The following is a 21,287-nucleotide window of genomic DNA, read 5'->3' as shown; positions in this document are numbered from 1 at the left end:
AACATTATTCTGATGTTTATTAGAATCAATCCAAATAAGAGTGTCTGTAACGTCCCACCGACTCTGCTACACTTTCAAACTTCACTTCCTGGAATTCAGTAATGAAACCACCGACGAGGAAGAACCGCCTCCAGGCAGAACACATGAGCGTCAAGGTTCTGTCCGACCTGTGCAACATCAGTACAAGAATGAGCACTGAAGCAGAAATTGTATTTATTAATAATAATAATAGTATTCCATGAGAATCGTCTGTATGTAGAAGATTAGCTTCGTCGATTACTCCCTAAAGTGCTGCACTTAAAATATGAGACACACAGGAAGGACGAGGACATAGAAAGACTGGTGAAAGTCAATAGAAAGACACCACGGGCCGGTTTCTAAACAGACCCAAATGAATTCAGAACAAAAAACTACCCACTTATCATCCCCAAAAGTACTCTCTTGTAGTGCAGAATGTGGCTCGCTTGATGCCAATGTTTGCTCATGTGCTCCCTCTAGCGGCCGCTCACCGGAACGTCGCACACAAACCTGCGACAGAAGCAACACGGTACAACGTGGATCGACCAAAAAGATGGAGAGAAAAAAAATAAATCAAGTAATTTACCATGCTTTTATCAAAGAACAGATTCAGGTCGTCTCCAGAACAGAAAAAAAAAAAAACAATTTGAACACTGCCTAAGATTATTTCTACGAGTACACAGAACGTACTGTATATAAAAATATCAGACTCTGAATGCATAGGTTAAGTCAAACTGTATTCTGCTTTTTCTAGAACAATAAGCAACCCAACAAACACAATGTTAGTCGTCCTCCTTCCACAGAATCAAACCAGATCCTAGAGAAACCAACCGGTGCCGTCGGTGGCCCGGGCACCGCCTGGCCGGAGGGGTTGTCGTCCCCCGAGCTCCTGCCTCGCACATGTGGCACGACGTCACTTAATAAAGCGTTTAACATGAACGTAAAGTAAGCACTCTTGGTAGTCCTTTCTACACATCCTCCTCCCCTCGCATTGCACTTCTCGTCGAACCCTCTGGCGCGATAGTAGACTTTTTTCTTCTGTTGTTTTTTTTTTTTTTTCTCTTTTGACACAAACACAACAGGCCTAGCTGGTTAAAAATATATACAAATTAATAAAAAATATATCATAAAACATACAAATACAGTAAGAGCTTCAGGTATACATTTTGAACAGTAAACAGTTACCACTGGGTTGAGAAACTTTTGATTGTAGGACACGCGTGGCGTCCCGACTGTTTAGAACAAATGAGCCCCAGCATCGAAAGGAATAGTACGTGATGATGAAAGCAGCATAAACATCAGCATCGCAGTCTTTATGATGTACTTTGTCGTTAGTGTTAATACTCGTCTTGTCCGTGCAGTCTCCGAACAGGAAACACCGACAAAACTCAAACAGTAAATATAAACTCTACACTGGCCTTTGCTCACCGTGAAGCCCTGCATCGATGTTCTGTGTCGTCTTCAGTTGTTAAATTAAGGAGGAAAAAAAGTCCAGTCACCAGACAGCAGGTTTAAACTGAGGTGACAGCGCAACAGAGAAAAAGATATCCTTTGTGTGAATGTTGGAGGAAGAAGGAAGCACAAAATGATAAAACTCCTTTTCCATCTCTTGTTTTCTTTTCTCTTATTTTGAGGCAATAAAACAAAAAAACAAAACCCTAACGAGGCTGCATCTTTTCTGAAGCAGTGATAGTTTGTTCTGCAGTTAGTATCTTTGCTGGCTAGATTAGTTTTTGGTTTTGATTCTAATCACAGTTAAAACACGACGACAGAGAACCGAAAACCTACGAGACAAACCCAGTGGGAGCCTCGTACGCGACCTTCGCCGGGACTCGAGCCTCGTCTCCCTAAAACCCGACGCGCGTTCTCGCTTCCGTTAGTAAGAAATCAACGTTAAATTAAATATGACTACTTCACAGTTGACAGTTTAGGTGTTCTGCTGACTCAGCAGAACGACACGTCCTGCAAAGCAGAAGTGATTATGCATCGTAAAGTAAAATAAGAATAAAATCGTCCTGCTTCAAGTTGTTGCACTTCTATCTCTATTATGTAAATTAAGTTGTTTTTTTTGTCTCACATGAAAGAACACAAAAGACAGACAGCTACCCCAAGTAATTACCCCTTTACCACAGTGTATGACTGAATGATTTCAATACGTAGGGAAACGAGTGCTTCTCCTCCAATGTGTCCTTCCTTGTGGGGATACAGGTTCAAGCATTGTTGTAAGTGGTCAGCCAATGAAAGATCCCTAAACCTCACCTGGTGTGAGATTCGCTCCGCCTTAACAATTGGGCCAATAACGGACACCGTCTGCAGGAAAGACACTCAGGTTTATGCCTACAGCATGTATGAAAGTGTGAACACAAGCGAGAAGATCTGATGTAGGTCAGTTTGCTAGAAATCCGAGTTGCTGTGTGCAAGTCCGCTGTGCTGCGTCTTCAGTCCTGTTCCCTGGACTGAAAACGATCGCATCAGTTATGAAATCCTTCCCGTCGTCCTCTGCTCCCGGTCGTCTCGGACCGTGTTCCTCCCGTGACCAAAGTCCACAGCCGGTATAGAAACGTGTCCATATAAGGCTATTGCAGAATCCCGTTCAAGTCCAGCCCATAAGGAAGACAAGCCAACGTCCCCCCTCTGTTGTCCCACCGGAGCCTTTGGCACAAAGTGCAGTGGGAGGAGAGAAAGAGATAAAGAGAGGAGAGAGGGGCCCAAATACTTTCGCACATAATCGAGGACACCATGCATCAGTAATCGCTTAGAACTGGTTGGGTACACTAAAGCGGCAGGAGGGCCAGAGGAGGACAGGAGGAGGACAATAGCTACAGTTGAAAAAACAAATCCCAGTTAGGAAATTGGCAAAACACCAAAGCCGAACAAAGCTGGAACAGGGGACCTGGGCAGGCAACTGGTTACGGTTGCTCGAGGGTAGCTACAGAAGCCCATCGTAAGCGGGGAGACCTCAGGCTGTGGTGGCAGCTCTAGTACGTGAGGCGAGAGGCCTTCATGTTGTAGCAGGGTCTGTCTGTTAAGCCCCCCGCCCCGGAGAAGAGGGACAGGCCTTCTGCCTTCTCCAACACGACCTCCAGCTCCTGAAAGTCCTGCAGTCGAGCCACGTCCTTGTCCTGGACAGAAGGGGGAGATCCCATTTCCATCAACAACAAATCCTTCAACTGATCAATCACTTTAGGAAACAGTAAAGAAAGCGCCGTTCGAAGTGATCAACTACACATGGAAGAGCATCACGCAAACTCAGTCTGGCTCTACTGGTAGGATTGAGTGCGAAAACAAAGACAAAGCAAGATCAAGGGTTATGAGCGACATGATTAGTCATTTCAAAAGAAAATCGTACACCAACGATTACTATAATTACTGATTAAATACACACAGACTCACTGTATCATCGTGTCGCTTTGAGAAATTGCAATGTGACATTTTAAAAACTAAACAACGGATAAAAAAAAAAAAAAAAAAATTTAGCCTAATTTTCCAAAATAAAAATAACCCATTAGCTGCAGCCCGAAACCAAAAAGAATCCAGCGAGCTGCAATTATGCTCAATTCGACCAGACAGGACACTTGTCATTATGTGGACACCAAACACAGAGTGCACACGGGGCTTCAATGGAAAGTTAAAGTGACTCACAAACAACCTCATTAGAGAGTCGCGGTGTCACTTGTGTGAGTCACACAGAGACGGAGGCAGAGAGGAGTTAATGTGTTTGAACGTATTTCAAACAGAACAGGACAGGTGGCGTTTCTCACTTCAGCTCACTTTGGCCACGAGTTCTCTTAAACATGCGGTTCAGACTCGTGCTGCTCTCTGCTCTCCGAATGAGTGCAACAAAAGGAGCTGGAGACAGCAAACAATGCTTGGAGCAGACGAGACGTCATCTTTTGCTATTCGAAAAGACTTTTTTTTTTAAATTCAGGTGTCTAAATATAGGTTTTTTAAAGTTTCACACTGCAGGACGGATGATATTGATGCTCTAAGCTGTTAAATTACAGTCCCCAGAATGACTTAGAGGGTGTAAATATGGGAAATAGAACTTTTTGTGGAGTGCAGCTGTAGATGACAACTTTTGAATTTAAATGAGATATGAGCAGTTTGTGATGTGCACACAGCTGTCAGTGGATGACTTTAATGCTGGAGAAAACAGAAAAGGTGATGATTCTCAGATGAGCTAGCATCTTTTTTATTTTTTTTTTAATAGAATTTTTTATCAGATTCAAGGAAGTTATATAATAAAATACATAATCTATCTTCACAGAGTCACACTGAATCAAAAAAATAATGTCAGTCCTGTCTGTGTCCTCACATTTGAATTATGACTCAGGAAAATTTTGGCACAAAGGCCTTTCGAGTAGCTTCAGGGCTTCTCAACCCACCGTTTGAAAACCTCTTATCCAAATTAATACCCAGACAAGACACAGAAAGTGATCCTGAGTGGATAAACTTGCTGGAAACGTTTTGATTGCATACATCACACACGGTCCTGAGGAACCCTGTGCGCTCATGACGACATCATCAACCTACGTAGGGTCTGTGAGCTTCTGCGTACCTTTCTTAACATGGTGTTGGGCAGCTTGCGGATCTTCTCCACGTGCTCGGCGCTGATGTCCAGCTCGCGGCAGCAGACTCTCAGGAGGGAGCGATAGGTGAGCTCCTGGCGGTCCAACTCCACCTCGATGAAGTCGTTCTCTCGCGCGTTGGGGTTCTGAATGCGCACCTTCAGCACCAGCTCTGCAGAAAGCGACCAGAGTGACACCTCTCCGTTAACAACATGTTTATAATGAGGCTGATGAGCATACCTGTTTACTTCTTATGAAAGCACACTTATAAAGACAACATGCTGCTTTGTGTGGGAATTGTAAGGATGTTCTTGTCTCTGCTATTCAACCCGTGACACTTCAGGCTAAACAATGAGCAACACCACATCCACTCAGAAAGCTTTCTGGTTTGACGAGTTGGATTCCACCGCACAGACCAAGTGAGATTGTTGTCATGCCAATGTTCTCATATACTGCTGACCCGAGAACACAACCTACGTAACCAGGACAAATCAAAAGCCAGCACTCCCAGATTTCACCTCTGCTCACACTGAACGGATCAAAGTAGTTGGCTCGTTCCTGCCTCCATTGAGCCTGAAGCTTGCGGGCATTTCGTCGCGTGCAGTAACTTAATGGGTCTTCGCTAGTTGCCTGGCAACCTCAAAGCAATGAAGGAAGTCGCTGCTCCCAGCCAAGAGGTGCTTCGAGCACAAAACTCCCCATTAAACCACAAGTTGTTGCTCTTAAGTGTTGTTTCAGTGTAATGTTACAAACAAGATGTACATAACTGCATATTTTGTCAATTAGTAAAGTAAACAGACCATGAGCCTTTAAACTGAGCCTTATTCTTGTTTCTTCCTGCTTATTGTGTTATAATAAGCCGTGTGTTGGTGTATAAATCAGAGGAAACTCACCTTGTACGTTGACAGGGAAGGTGCTGGTGAAGAAGAACGGCTGGAAGGCTGGCATGGGCCCACCAGCCTGGCTGTAGCTCAGCTGCTGCGGGATAGACTGCTGCCTGCTCACAGTCGGGTTGGTGCTGGCCACCGGGGCTTGGACCTGGCTCCCGCCGTTGCTAGCCAAGCTGGGGCTGGGCGAGGCCAACGGGGGAGAACACATGGTGCCGTTGTGTGCCACTGCATGCGGGTAGTCGGCGTGGTTGACGAGGTGAGGCTCGACCGACAGGTCCATGGGCACCGTGCAGTTGACCACGGTGTGATTGTGGGACGAGGCCGAGCTCGGTGAGACGCCGTTTTGCTCAGCCACAGGGATAAACTCCCCAGCTTGGGCTGGACTGTGGTTGACGGTGGGGTTTGGTGGAGGAGTGGAGCTGTCGGAGACCAGGCTCTGTGACTTCTGAGGCTCATGCGTCGGGGAAAGAGAGGCGGAATCGCTCTGTGTGTCGTCAGCATGTTCTCCAGAACCGTTTTGTGTAAGGTGCTGGGTAAGGATGATGTCTGACTTGTTGTCCATCTTGGAATACATGAAGGGCGGGTTAGACAGGTAGCTGGGGATGATTGGCAGCTCCGGCTCCTTGACTTCAGGCACTTCCTCCACCTCGACTGTGGCAATTATGTGCATTTCAAAAAAGAGGATTATTTCAGTAACACATACAGCTTTCGTGTCAAAACAAACACCTGCAGATACAAATAGACCAACAGCAGAGCATGCTAATGTAACACACAACATCAGGGATACACCGCCTGCTGCTAGCAACTGAACAGTACAATGATGTGACATACGTACCTCCTAACAGTCGTTTGATCTCTGGTTTGGATGTGAGCTGTGATGCCAGCTCATCCTTAGCCGTGAGGATTTCTTTGTCCGCTCCACAACTGAGTAAGTAGGACACTATCTGCTTATGGTTCCTCTTGCATGCCCAGTGCAGGCACGTCCTGATGGGATTAATGGGAGAGAGAACACAGTTTAATGAGCTGGTAAAATAACTATAACGGAGATCACTGGGAGTGACATTTACATGGTGCCACCTGTCATCAAACAGAACTAGGAAGTCGGGAATCGTACACCATCTGAACAGCACCTGAGCTTGTGTGTGAGGTTCATATGAGTCCAATTTGGGCAGATCGCAAATAATATTTATCGGTACAAGCAAAGATGTGGCAGCCGTGTTGCATAGTAGCATGAACATGATGGAATAGTGTGTTTTTAGCCAATAATTAAAGGCGATCTTAACTTTGTGAGATGATATTCAAATCAATTAACTATGAAAATGTGTCACATCATAACTCAGTTTACTCCAATGTCACAGGTCTTATCTGCTGTTTTACGATGCCCAGTAAAATGCAGGTGTACAAACTTCAAACCTCCCAAGTAAAACAGTTAACAGGGCATTTAAATGCGGTTTGGATAAGCGAGATAAAAGTGCAGCCTGATTAACGAGCCCTGCTGCCACGCGTAATAGGATCACCGCCTCTAATCCCCGCTGCATCGCACTCGGCTGCACCGAACTTCTGAATTTGTCAACACGAACGGACTGGAAATAAAAAAAAAAAACTGCGAGAAAGACACTCACCATCCATTGATTTCGTTCTGGGAATTCACATTCACCCCGCTCTCCACTAACGTCCGCACTTCGTCGATGTCCCCGATGGCAGACGCCTCTCTCAGTCGCTCCTGTAATTCTTTATCCAACGAAGTCGTGGACATTTTGGTTCCGACAACTAGCGACGCGAGATCATAGGATACACAAAGGCCCGGCTGAACAAGTTGCCACTACTGTCCACGCAGCAATCCCCCTCCTCGCTAACGGCACACAGGTCCACCGGAGACAAGACTTGTCAGCTAGCATTAGCTACCCGGCTAACCGTACCCAGTGGCTAGCTTACCGCGGCGCTAGCTTGTGGCCGCGAATCGGCTCCGGCTGATATGTGACTCCGGTGTTTTTTTGGCGTTTAGGGCGGCAGGTTCCGCGTTATTCCTGCCGTCTAGTTCACGTTACGGTGCCGCTGCCAGCACCCGGTGCACTCATTCAATCAGTCAGCGGTGTCAGAGATCCGTCGGTGTGCTGCCAAAAAACACCACCGCCTCGTCGGGAGGAGGTGGAGGGAGGGGGGGCATCTTTAGATGTGACAACCGTGAGCGCAAACGTTGGTTCCCCTCTGAATTCTCCCGCTTTGTCCGCGCGTTGTTTTTGCCACTTAACCTCGTGTAAAAACAAATAAATTAAAACTGTGTCATTATCCACTGTCAGGTTATTTAAGTAAATTACTCTGAGAAATAAAAAGTTGAGAGTGCTGTTATTAACTCACACGTGTTGCAGTGATATCAGCGTTACACTCATGCTCCCTCCAGCAAGTTATTATAGCGGTTCATTAATTATTTCAATTTGAATTTTATTTGCAATATTCACCACAATAGTGTTGCACATAGTTGTTTTTACTAACGTGCTAATTTCATCGTTAAATAGCCACTATTTTTTAATTCGCTGTGCTGCAGTTCGTCATTGTGACCACTGGGGGGCAGCGAACACTCATGGCAGGATGGTGCAAACTTAAAAATTGAAATGTCCACACACGTACAACAATTTTTTAAATAAGCATAACATTTAATGAAACAAGCTACTACTAAAACATTGATTAGCATGCCCTGGGTGATTGACAATCTGCAGAGACAATGAGGAGTGTTGATAAGATGTATTATTAATCAATACAATATCTTCCTTTACACATGTATGAATGACTTTAGTGGCTTAAAGTGTCCGGCAACAAAAAAAATTTGCATTAAAACTCCAATAAGACAGACATTAGCAGTGTAAAATAACCTTAGTTCAAATATAAAAATGGTTGTCCTTGGTGACACCTCTAAATCCATTTAAATACCTGCATAGGAATGTAGAAAGAATGCAAGGCAAGTGCTTAATCAGAAGGCAACTGGGCTTCTTCTTTGGTTCATAAAGATGTTTAATGTCTTATCTAAGAGGCTTCGTCTGTTCTAACAGACTGAGAGTCTCAGGTGGTTCACATGGCCTCTGGCCTGTTAACAACCCGAGACCCGCATGTCTGGAAGTGTGAATGGTCGTAAAACTGTCTTGAGATGACTCATGGTGTAAATGTCGGCAGGGTATCAAGATTCTGTCATAAGTACCTGATAAGTGGTGTTGAAGATCATCTCCTCTTGATAGATATTGCTGCTCCCATCTAACGCTTTCTTAACGTCTTCCTTCTCTCTTTCCTATCCAGACTGCGGACGTTACTAAAGCCTTAAAAAGTCTGTGCCCTCCTCATTGCATTGGACTGCATATGCAACCCTGCTCAGCTTGTGTTTGGATGTTTCGTACAAAGAGGGAACCTTTTTTTTGTGTCTTAGTGTTTCTGGTTCTGAAATGCATCAGAAAATGATTCAGGTTTCTGGTAAACTTCAGTGTTGAGACTTTCACCGTCTTCAACGTGTACGACACCTTACAATAAATAAGGTTTATTTTCCCTGACATCTTACCGTGTGAACTTGTCTGCCCTGAGTTGATGTGTTCTGTGAAGGCTTCATGGCTTCATGCATGTGTTGGTTACCATGTATGAGGCTGTGTATAGCTTTCTGGAGAAGAATTAGCCTATTAAAGGATTTGTGAATTAGTATTAAAGGAATGACAGAGAGGGGAAGAGAAGGTGGAGGGTTGCCACATTGCCTATTGTACGCACTGTTTCTATAACTTCAGCTGAACTTAGTCGGAACGTTGCTGTCACTTTTAGACCTTACCCACCTGGACCTGTGATACTTTCTATTAAACTTCTCCAAACCCATGGATCCAGTGAGTTGGTGGAAAATGACTCAATGAAACTGATATAAGGTACTGTTGTCAATATAATAGTTCAGTGGGGTAATCTGCCATTGCATTTAGCTGTTGAGTTTGCAGAGAATCAGCCTCACACATTTAGGGAAACTGTGCAGCAGATGAACATGCAGGTGATTAAGTCAACCAGCAAGTATGAAACTTAATGCGATGCAGTGATGTGGGCCTTAAGGAGAAGGTGGGACTGGGGTGTAAAGTCTGATTCTAACTGAGAGCCAAGAGATCCAAAGAGTTTGAAGGGTAACAAATCACAGGTTATGGACTTGTCACACCACATATGAAACAACACTGCAATAAACTCACTTGTGGATACAACTGACGCAGTCGGGTCTCAGTACGACCAAGGATCAAGGCTACCATCAGTCCCCAGTGGATTGAAAATAAGGACGTGACTAAAACAAAACAAACGAAAGAGACAAAACAATGAAAACACACCCTCAGGTCTTTTCACAGGCCATTCAAGGTCTTACATGTTACAAGCAGGAGACGGTGTTATATGCATGCAAATATGCAATTCATAATTAGACAAATTATTAAACATTTCCAACACAAAATATAAACTATTCTAATATGTGTAATCTCAAACCACTATGAACTTGGCCTGCATTATTCTTTAAATACCTGCTACACTGACATCTCTCATGCACGACAGCAAAGCAAACTCCTAAGCAAAAGTTGCGTAATGTCCAAAGGCTTAAAACCTGCATAAAATTCCATGAAACAAACTTTTACAAAAACGTCAGATATGATCACCACGGCCTGGATGATTTGCAGTATGCACAGGCAATGAGGAGTACTGACAGGATGTATTATTAAATATTACTTCCTAAACACTTGCAAGAATGACTTTAATGGATTAAAACAGTCTCCACAACAAAACTCTTGCATTAGAACACCCAAAAATTATTACAGAAATGTTCAAGACTTGTGATACACGCTATTATTTGTAAAAAAAAAAAAAAAAAAAAGTTATACAGAAGAAAAGTAGGAAGTCTTGGATGCTTTAAGACCTGTTATTATGCATTTATTAAATATTATAAAAATATGTGTGGTCTATATAAACCCCTCCACGGATGTTCTGACCTCCAGTTCTACTTCCGGGTCAGCGGCCGATGGTTGTTCAGTCCACGGGCGTTGTTGTACAGCGTCTGCCATTTTGATTAGAAGTACTTTGCGCAGTAGATGGTCTAAACTGGCTCTCCGGGATAGACAGTAGTACTTTTAATCAAGGCCACACTCCTGTAGGCAAAATGCTCTCCGCAGCCCAGTTGCTCGACGAGTTAATGGGCCGAGACAGAAACTTGGCCCCTGACGAGAAGCGATCCAACGTGCGCTGGGACGACGAGAGCGTAAGTTAGCATCCTGGCTAACGGTTAGCCTAGCTAGTTTGAGATGCTAACTCGGTTTTTAGCTACACACGGTGTCCAAAATCACAGCATATGAGGGGTGTAGGAGTTACATGGAGCAAGGCGTCTGTCGTCACTATAGGTTCAATCGGTCATGCACGAAATTGGCGGCATAGCTGGACACTGCGAGTGGCGCCTGGACACGCGTGCTAGCAAAAGTAGCATGGGAGTTTGCTAATGCTAAAGATGTTTCAGTGGCTCACAACGAGGCTTCTTAGCGCTTTCCCAACTGATGCAGGAGCCAATTAGAGGGGAATTTATTGATTTTAACAGTACACCCTGCTTTGGCTTTGATTTGTGGATGGAATGTGAGTTATAATAAAGGACATATTAGCCAGGCTCATGTGCTTCCAGTTAGTCTTAAGTTACTCAAAGATTTTCAAAAAGATGTCTGCTTTCTTTTTCAAGGTTTGTCGATACTATTTGTGTGGCTTCTGTCCAGCCGAGTTATTCACAAACACCCGCTCTGACTTGGGTAAGTCAAGACCTTAAAGGTGTATAAATGTGGAGGATAAATATGTAATTATATATTACTGCAATAATTCATGAGTCAACACAATCACAAACGTTTCATCATGTGTCCGTGTAGTTGCGGTCTCTCTCTTTTGTGAAGTGAAAGTGAATAAAAACCACCCAACTACAGTAGAAAATAGATTTTAAAAAGTTATATTTAAGGGTAGTGAAATGTTTTGATTGTTTTCCAGGTCCCTGTGAGAAAATCCACGATGAAAATCTTAGAAAAACGTAAGTTGTCACTGTGGTTACACACGTTATTTCTTCATGTTTTGATATTTCCGTCTTACAAACTGTTTATGTGTCGTTGCACCCAGGTATGAGAAAAGCTCCCGGTTCATGAAGGAGGGCTATGAGCGAGACTTCCTGCGCTATCTGCAGTCGCTCCTGGCAGAAGTGGAAAGACGCATTCGTAGAGGACATGCCCGGCTCGCGCTCTCTCAGGCTCAGCAGAATGCAGGGGTTGGTGCTTTGAGTTCTGGTGACATTATTGTGTACACAAACTCTTTGTGCCGCTTGCTCAGTCCATCTTTCGTCTTTGTCTACTGTGGAAATCTTGAAACTAAAAGACGAAGTGTTTGTATTTCAGCAGGGTCCTGGCCCGTCAGGAAAGAATGAGGAGAAGATCCAGGTTCTAACGGAGAAGATTGAAGACCTCGTTGTACAGGTTTGTAACAAATATTTGAAAATAAGCTGATGGGCTTTTTTGAAAGAAAGAGTATTACATCAGTAGCTTTGTTAGATTAGAAGGTACGGTGAAAAGGACACGCTGGTATGTGAATAAATGTCACATGCTGCTGTCAGGTTGGTTAACAGGTGGACTTACTATGAACATCCATTTGTTTTTAAAGTTAAATCAATTTAAAATGCGCTTTGAAACATGTTTCCTATAGACATTTCAGTACCCTGGGTGCTATTTCATTGCTACGTGATGCTTTTGCTTTTACTCAGATTGAGGAATTGGGATCCGAAGGCCGAGTGGAGGAGGCCCAGGGAATGATGAAGCTGGTGGAGCAGCTGAAGGAGGAGAGGGAGCTGCTCAGCTCCACCCCCTCGGTGAGTCACATAACTCCAGGCTAATCGGCCTACAATAATGCTCAAGATAGCATTACATGAGCAGCACCTACTATCTGTTGACAGTCATAAGTTTTAATCTATTACACACGAAAAACATTAAATTAAAACTAAACTGGCTATCGTCGCTAGCTGGTTATTCTTTCCTAGAGCTGACAGATGAAAAAAGTCCTGTGTGCAAGCAGATCTGAATCTGAAATGTATTCCTTACAGTATTGTTTTTTATATAATCCATACTAAATGTGTACTCTTTATCCAGACCATCGAGAGCTTCGCAGCCCAGGAGAAACAGATGGAGGTGTGCGAGGTGTGTGGGGCCTTCCTCATCGTGGGTGACGCACAGTCCCGAGTGGACGACCACTTGATGGGAAAGCAGCACATGGGCTACGCCAAAATCAAATCCACTGTAGAGGAGCTCAAGGTAACCAGATGTGTGTTTCTGTGTTACGAGATGCACGGGTTGTGGAGCTAACAAGAGACAGAAAAATGAGCCTGTTTGGTTGTTTTAGACAGAATTGTGTCACATATTTGCTCTTGTTTACGATTTTTTTAATATGATGACTAATGTTTGTTTACTCTCAGGAAAAACTGCGGCGCCGTTCCGAGGACCCCCAAGGCGAAAACCCAGCACTCAGACGGGACAGAGAAGACCGCGAGCGCGAGAGAGAGGAAAGGGAGAAGAAGCGCAAAGAGGAGGAGGAGAAGGAGAAAGAACGAGAGAAGGAACGGGAGAAGGAGAGGGAACGTGAGAGGGAGCGCGAGCGCGAGAGGGAGAGAGACAGAGAACGGGACCGAGACAGAGATCGAGACCGGGAGAGGGACAGGAGGGCACGCCGGAGCCACTCCAACAGCCGCCACTCCAGTCGGGCATCAGACAGGAAACGGAGCAGATCCCGTGATCGCCGGAGGTCCAGGAGCAGAGATAAGGACAGAGAGAGGGACCGAAAACGCAGCAGGTATGCTGGACTCTCTGGAAACACACGTTAAGTCTTTTTCATTTTAAAAAACAGAGGAAAGTCCCCATCGCTTCATGTGGCCTGTCAGTCAGGACAGACTGAAGTTTTCTGCCCATCTGCCAACTGCAGCTAAATTGTAGAAATCAGTGTCCCAAGAATACATTCAGTCAGTCAAGACCTGCATTATTACACCACAAGCAACCGGTGTGTGTGAGCTTTAACACCTCCAGAGTCACCATTCTGGGTTCAGAAACCATTTTAATCCTCAGCAACACATCAGTAAACATTCTAGTTTGACCTTCATGTTGTTTTTTTTATTTTGCTCATCACCTGTTCTTTGATACAGCGAGTTAAGCCTGTTATCTGCTTGTGATTGCAACAGAACACTGCAGGATTACATTTGTTGACTGTGCTGTGTGAAACTGAAACCTGCTTGCGTGTATCACAGATTTGTTAAAATTACCGGGTACATCTAACTTACTGCTGACAGCACTAATTAAAACCATGAATGCGATCAAAACTTCCCTTCACTGCCCTAATGGTACCTTTGCTCCATTTGTTTGACATTTTAAATACTGGGTCTCCTGTTTTGAGGACACAAATATTTCTGCGTATTTAGTGAAATGCACAGCAGCTGGTGGCACCCTCAGGTGCACAGAAAACCCTCGTTAAGCATGTTGGAACCATGCATTATAAATGAGCACCACTTGAGCATGCAAGTGCACAAATATGAGTAAATGTCTTCATACAAAATCCTTCTACTGATATAAAAACTCACTCTCCGTTCTTCCTACAGGAGTCGGGACAGGGAGAGGCGGCGCAGTCGTGACCGCTCCGACAGAAAGCGTCGCTCACGCAGTCGTGACAGGAGAAGGTCGCGCAGCTCGGAGCGCAAGTCTCACCGCCACCGCAGCCGTAGTCGCAGCAAGGACAGGGACAGAGACAGAGAACGGTCGTCGAAAGACAAAGGTGAGGACTTCTTTTTTGTCTGCTTTGAATATGCTTCAATTTGTAGTCATCACCTTCCAATGGCAGATGCTAGCTATTCAAAACACACTCGGGGACAGCGTGTACTTATGATTGGCTGACTAACCACCTGTTCAGAGTGTTATGGACAGTCCAGCCTCTAGTTCTGACCATGTGGCTGTTCTGCTGGATGCTAATCCGCTATGAGAACGGACAGCATGAATGATGCATGTAATGTGTTCTCAGACCGTAAGGCGACAGAGGAGAGGAGCAGCTCTAAGAAAGACAAGCACTCTGACGGTGATGCAGCTGCCATCAAGGCTTCGTCAGAAGTGGAACCGATGCAGACGGAGGCGGCTGCCTCCTCCCCTCTGCTTAACGGCCAGCAAGAGCTCCTCCATTCTGAAGGTGACACTCAGTCCAATTAAAACTGATCTGATAGGACCTCAGATCAGGCTCAGGTAAGTGCGCCCTCCTCCTCGCTACCCCCTGGCTCTCAACCCAACCCTCCACCCTCTCACGTCCCACCTCTCCCATCTCCCCTTACCCACCCTCTCACCCCTCCTCTCCCACCCTGTTTATGTTCAGTTCAATGCCTTTGATTTTGTCTTATGTACTCTATGCAAATATCTTTATCCTGTTTTTGAATAGTGCATCATAAGTATGCACTGAAGATGAAGGACTAGGCCCGATGAGTGAGAAGAAGGTAGAAAACATTCACACAAAGCCAAGAGGGAAAGGCCAGTGTAGCCCTGAGCAAACATGCCCGGAGGTACCCCTCGTTTTGTATCGGTTTTTGATCCTTATAGATGTATTTTTGTCTTTGTGGACAAAATGCCAGAAAAAAAAAGAAAAAAAAACTAATCCAATCGAAACTTCCTACCTGTATTTACCTGTTTTTATTTTATTTTTATTTATTTATATATATTTTTTTACTTTGAAGGAGGAAAATGTAATTATTGCTGTTTGTTGAGCTATCACATTCCATATAGGGAGGAAATCAGTCACTGTATCTACATGTTTATATATATCTTGGGGATTTCTCCTGCTCATATGTAAGCACACAGACACGTACATTTAGCCTTTCGTTTAAAGGTATATGTGACAAACAAGCCATTTATTTTGCCAAAATTATAACTCATATGCAATGGATTTGTTGTCCAGCTTACTGTGCCTGATCATGCCATGCAGTGTGTGTTTGGGGGGTGTCATAGCACCGGGGGCCTAACGTAACTAACTAACTGGAGGGTAGGGTTTATCGAATGAATTACAGCTGACTTCCATACCTCACACAGCGTTGGTGTTGTGAGCGAGACCCACATGAGAAAAGGGCAAATTAAAAATCATGGATACTCTCTGACTGTCAAACTGTGCAGGTACTCACCCCAGGTACTCCTTTCTCTACCCACATCCATTTCTGAATACTGTTGCCTGTCAGAAAAGAAAAAAAAAACAAAACTATTTTGTACTTCTCCAGTACATGAACTTGAAATATTGACTGTGTATATATTTTTTTTAAATTGTGTTTTCTTGGTTTGTGTATTTTGTTAACTTTCAAGATATGTTTGTGAATAAAGTCGTTTTAAATAAATGGCACGAGACGAGGCGCTCAGGCAGCCTGACTGATATACCTATGCCAGCAGCTGAAACTGTCACTGACGTGTGTGTGTGTGTGCAAATAGCATTTTGTTCAGGGCTAAAGTGCTGTTTGGCTATTTCACATCACATTTGATCCGTTGGATGTAGAAACCTTAACCGGACACCAAATGTGCTGCCAGAACGTGTCGGTGCGTTTTCAGTTTGGCAAAGGGAATATCAAGTAGTTTTGTCTCTCAGTTTAGATTTAGACTGGATGTAGCTTGTGGAGTTTCTTTAGGTGCAAACTTCTAATCAAATGTAATGTAATGTACCTAAAGTATTTTATCTGGACAAATGCAGACTTCACATTTGCATAGTTTTGTGCAGTATTACCAAAGCGGTCTACACTTTCCTCTGAGACTAAATTGAGGGATGCATTAGTGAAGGACTGTAGACGATGTTGTTGCTCGAGTAGCAGCGGTCGCTGCTACAAGCGCGTGTTGTGGGACCTTTGCTAACATTGCATTCTGTGGACGTTTTTGCTCGACAGGGGAAGCTGGGATATTCTGGTGGAGGAAGAAGCGGAAGAGCGCACCCATCCTTACCCTGAACCTGACACCTCGCTGCTTAAAAACAAGGTGAACCACAAATGCGTAGTGGCTTATTTAAAAACATGAACATAAAGTACACATGTCAATGGGGAGAGAGGAAAAAAAAAAAAGAAAATTTCACTGATTTTTTTTCTTGTTCCATCACCTGTCTTATGTTTTGGTTGGTTGAGGGTAGTTGTGGTTCATCTGATGTTCATCTGATTTGTTGGTCTAGATGTCGGCTCAGACGTCACTTTAAATACCAAACTTAGAGAAGTTCTTTATGGGTTTTTGTTTTTCTTATTTTTTGAAAATCTCCTTTCTTGACATTTAGTGAAAATGAAATAAAAAAAGTCAGTGCTTGTGGTCTGTATTGGTTTGTCAGGTTCTACTTCACCTCCTGAGCCCCCCACCCCCTTTTTTAAGAAGTCAGTTGAAAGCGTATGTACAATGTTAGACCCTTGACAGCGAGTGTCTCTTTTCTCCTCCACTTAGAGCTCACATTGATCGCTCTTGTCCGGTTACTGTAAAATATTCTGATTTAATTTTGAACAAAAGATTTTGAAGACTGAAGATTTGTTTAACTTTTGCCCTGATTTTAATGTCCTTGTTGTCATGATGAATAAAAAGTAAAAACTTGTCACCGTGTTGTTCCATCATTTAAAGTTGAACAGATGTCTTTAGTTTTACTGAAGCAAAAATCAACTGACAGTTACATGAAGACGGAGGGTTTTGGTGCCAGACAGCAGATATGTATGGCGTTGGATTTATCTTCTATCTTCTACAGAAGCAGATTTCCTGAGTTAGCAGCTTTGCAGAGTAAAATCTGAACGGTTTGTAAGGAAATGTGAAAAGAGCTGCCTGTACAGTCGGTGAAAGGCTTCTGTAAACTCCTTTAAACGGCCTCATTCATCTCGCCGTGTTCGTCGGCGCCATTCAAACCCTTCGCAGCTGCGTATGCACGCCGTGTTCTGCCCCATTTTCATAACGCCACACTTTCAAGCCGCTCTGTGGATCTGGAAGTCCCACCTTTTGTATCACATTTGCATCCCTGTGGGCTGCAGACCCCATCCGTCCAGCCCGTGCATCGCCCGGCGCTCTCTGAACACGCATTGTAATCCAAAGCGGTGCGATTGCTGCTCGGCTCCTGCGATCAATAGAGAACAGACTGTACAAGTATTCAGGTGCTGCCAACCCAGCAAGAAAGGCGCGGCTGCAAATGTAAAAATACACCCTGGACGAAAGCCACCTGCCTCGAATAAAGTAATTGAAGCTTTGCATTGATCGGTAATGGCAACCGCTTCCTGCTCATTCGTGTTTGGCAGTGAGACAAGTGTGACTTTAAAGAATACCAAAGCAATAATACTTCACATGTCTACTTCTTAATTATGGATCCTAGCTTCTATATAAAGTGTCACTGAAAAGCTCATACATCAGTCTGGCCATTCTCCTCTGACCTCTGGCATCAACAAGGCGTTTGCGCTCACAGAACTGCCGCTCACTGGATATTTTCTCTTTTTGGGACCGTTCTCTGTAAACCCTAGAGATGGTTGTGCGTGAAAATCCCAGTAGATCAGCAGTTTGTGAAATACTCAGAGCAGCCCGTCTGGCACCAACAACCACGCCACGTTCAAAGTCACTTAAATCTCCTTTCTTCCCCATTCTGATGCTCAGTTTGAACTGCAGCACATCGTCTTGATCGTGCCTACATGCCTACATGCATTGAGTTGCTGCCATGTGATTGGCTGATTAGAAGTTTGCGTTAACGAGCAGTTGGACAGGTGTACCTAATAAAGTGGCCGGTGAGTGTTTATACCGAGATCTCGCAAAAGATACCTCTGATTTGTTTTGTTTTTTCCTCCGCCTGTTTTTTTTCTTTCTCCGTGTCCCTTCCATGGCACCGTAGTTTAGATCTAGTTCAGCATCACTAAGAACTCCTGTTTTGGTTCTGTTTTCTTCTTGTATTCAAGGAGCATCTTTTTGTCATTAATCCCTGCTTTTGCATTGTGTTAAAATACTTTCTTCTCAATAAATTCTGTGTTAGACGGCGTCCACCTGCTGCCTTTGTCACAAAACGCCACAAACTGAAATCAACCAAGCAGCAAAAACAAAAAAAAAACACATTAAACTGTTGCGATCCCACTTGTTATAAAGGATGTGTTACAGATCAGGCTTTAATGAAATAATAATCTCAAGCAATTAAGGTAATAACGGTTAGTTAGTAGTAAAACAGCAAAATTGACCCTGAGACTGAACTATAGGTTGAAAGTGGATGCTGTCAGAAAGAAGGACCATTAAGCCGTCGAGACGTGAGAGACTCCCGAGATCAATACGCCGGCTGACCATCCTCATTACTCGTCCAGAGGTGTGCATCTGAGGAAAGAGTGTGATTATGGAGAGTGTGTGTGGCTCTCCTCTGCTGAAAAGGTGTGTGGGGAGAAAACACCACATAAAGTCCCAGTAGGGTTTAGGAGGCCCCCCCGCCCACAAGCATATTATCCATCAATTACACATAACCGGGGCTTGACTGTGGAGGTGGAATGGCCCAGATGTGACCTGCGCCACCCTCGGTCTCACTCTTGGCCCTGGATTCTCTCTGCATCTCCCAGAACACCAAAGAAGCAGGTGGGCTTCAGACGGCCTGTTAACTTCTGGGACCGAGGCTGAAACGTGAAACCCGGTGGACTGGAAGCCAGGCGCCGCCGTGCTCAGCAGACATGCACGCTCAAGAGCTGATGCAAGCTGTGTATGTTATATCTGAGGGCTGTAGGGTGTAGCTGCCTCATATATGAACATACTGCAGTACATTATGTTGCAGCACTGAACAGCAGGAGGCAGCATATACCTATTTTTCTTTTTTTGCCAGGCAGCAGTGCAGATACAGTATTTCTTGCCTGTTATTGTGCACACAAGAGCAGAGGGTGGAGGGGAACCTTGAGAATAGTAACTCCTTTAAAACAGTGTCACACTCAGGCAACATTAACATCCCACTCTCTCTCTCTCTCTGCAGTCTGCACATGTCATTAGCAAAGCAGTATTTCCCCTGGGTGAGAGTTGCAGCTAGAGGAAAAAGAAAAGAACAGAGGGAAGCAACAACAGGAAGATAGTGAGCTGAAAAGACAGGGGAAATGAAAAAGTGATAGAGCAGGAAACGAGGGGAGCGACGGTGGCTCCGATGCGACGCTAAATAACCCGGGTGAAAAAGGATAATGGAGATAGATGGTCCTCTCCTTTCTCTGCTTTTACTCTCTTTTTACATAGACGAGTGAAGGTCGAGAGGGAATGGAGGCATTATGCAGCAGAGGAGGCAATTCATCAGCGCTGCTGGCGTGCTGTCTGATTAATAATCGAAACTCCAACACGCGCTCACAGCTTATGTCAGCTGTCACTCATGTTCTGATGGGGGAGTTATAATTTCCCCCTCAAGGCACCTGTCATTTGTGCTGAGCTCATGCTATCGCGTGCTCCTTGTGCAGCTGCAGCACCACTAATCCAGTTTGGAGTGGGACAGTGACACCGGGCGTCCAACATGTTTGTGTTTTTTACAAGTTGTCAGTCTTAGTTCAGTCTATCAGGTGCAGAAACCTTTATTGTATTTGGCTCAAACGACTCCACTCCATGCCTAGCGTTGCATGCACCGTCACCCGTGTGCAGTATTTAATTTCCATCTGGATGGATGTAATATTAGTGACACAACATCACATCAAGAGTGTTTCAACTTCCTGTTGACGCACCAGTTTTCAGGTGCAGCTCTGCAAGTATGCATTTGTGATTGGATGTTACGTGTAGCTTAGTATTGTGTTCTCTTTTTGCATCGTTTTTCATCATCTATAGTTTTTTTTTCTGTCTTGCCAGAGGAGCTACGGATGCAGATCGTCTACAGTGCATCAAGTTCCCTTTTAAATAAATAAATAAGAATGTATTGAGCTGCCTGACCACTAAAGTTTATGTCATGCATGGTAAGAAAATACTTAAAAATAATGTCAGGCTCAAGCGTAACCCTATGTATGCTGCATCTCTGTAAAACGATCCTTCATCCTCCGTCTGTCTGAAATGCTGAAGGTTTGCTGAGCAGGAAAAACTGCAGCATCTATTAGTGCTTGTGATCATGAAGGAACAAAACACATCCGTCAGTACAACTTCACCACTAAGTAAGCCTCAGCAGCAGCAGCACCGCAGATTTGAGTCATCTCTCCTCTAAGACACTCTCCGCTAATGTTGAGCATCATCAGCTTTTCTTTCTTTTTTTTTTTTCCCTGCTGCTCCGCTGCCTTGTGGACGCTTCTGTTTTCCCGTTTGTTTAAATTGTCTCGCTTCATTTAGCTCCTTAGTGGTTTTACCTGCAAAAAAACCCAAAACCTACACTCTCAGTAACAGTAATGGAAGCAGAGTGATCATGCCTCAGTGTTTGCACCTCTCCTTCCCTCGGCAGATGGCTCCACCGCAGGAATGGGCTCAGAATCGACAAGTAACAGCCCGGCAGCTTTCTTTTTGTCTTTCTTTCCGACTATCTCTTCCTTCTTTTTTTTTTTTTTTTCTCGATTCCCTCTTTTTTCCTGCAGTGTTTGCAGTTCTGGCCCTGGATGAGCCCTTCAGAGCCAGGAGCACAGGGTGGCAGCCAGGGAGAGTATTCTGTCCTCCCACCTGAGCATCAAAAGCCCTTTTGTGGGTGATGGAGGGAGGACAAGCCTGTCTCTCCCTCCCCCCTGTGCTGTCTCCTCCTCTGAAAGCTCAAGAAGGAATAGTTGGACGGAGAGAGCGACAGGGGGTACAAGAAGAAATAGGAGGAGGAAGTGTGTCCACAGAATGATAATGCAGGTTTTTTTTTTTTT

At 44.4% G+C, this 21,287-nt stretch overlaps 2 protein-coding genes across 3 annotated transcripts; one reads left to right on the top strand and one right to left on the bottom strand.

Annotated features, from left to right (window-relative positions):
• Positions 1–7,629, bottom strand: ankrd40 (ankyrin repeat domain 40). The gene is made up of 5 exons (XM_008300778.1): positions 7,099–7,629; positions 6,312–6,460; positions 5,480–6,127; positions 4,577–4,758; positions 1–3,140 (listed from the first exon to the last, which is right to left on the bottom strand). The coding sequence occupies exons 1-5, from the start codon at positions 7,230–7,232 to the stop codon at positions 2,997–2,999; spliced, it is 1,257 nt and encodes a 418-aa protein (XP_008299000.1). The 5' UTR covers positions 7,233–7,629; the 3' UTR covers positions 1–2,996.
• A 2,847-nt stretch (positions 7,630–10,476) lies between these two features.
• On the top strand, positions 10,477–17,095 carry luc7l3 (LUC7-like 3 pre-mRNA splicing factor). Of its 2 annotated transcripts, none has more exons than XM_008300780.1 (11): positions 10,477–10,721; positions 11,187–11,253; positions 11,483–11,522; positions 11,609–11,753; positions 11,884–11,958; positions 12,243–12,347; positions 12,625–12,786; positions 12,948–13,321; positions 14,118–14,290; positions 14,534–14,748; positions 16,416–17,095. In XM_008300780.1, exons 1-10 carry the CDS (start codon positions 10,623–10,625, stop codon positions 14,713–14,715), a joined length of 1,422 nt encoding a protein of 473 aa, XP_008299002.1. In that variant the 5' UTR covers positions 10,477–10,622; the 3' UTR covers positions 14,716–14,748; positions 16,416–17,095. The 2 variants fall into 2 exon arrangements, with proteins under 2 accessions (XP_008299002.1, XP_008299001.1); XM_008300779.1 differs by having other exon boundaries at positions 11,881–11,958.
• Positions 17,096–21,287: the final 4,192 nt, after the last annotated feature.

The sequence above is a fragment of the Stegastes partitus genome, unplaced genomic scaffold (genome assembly GCF_000690725.1).
Source record: "Stegastes partitus isolate 25-593 unplaced genomic scaffold, Stegastes_partitus-1.0.2 Scaffold1589, whole genome shotgun sequence".
Taxonomy (NCBI): domain Eukaryota; kingdom Metazoa; phylum Chordata; class Actinopteri; family Pomacentridae; genus Stegastes; species Stegastes partitus.
This window is presented reverse-complemented; position numbering and strand designations above follow the sequence as displayed.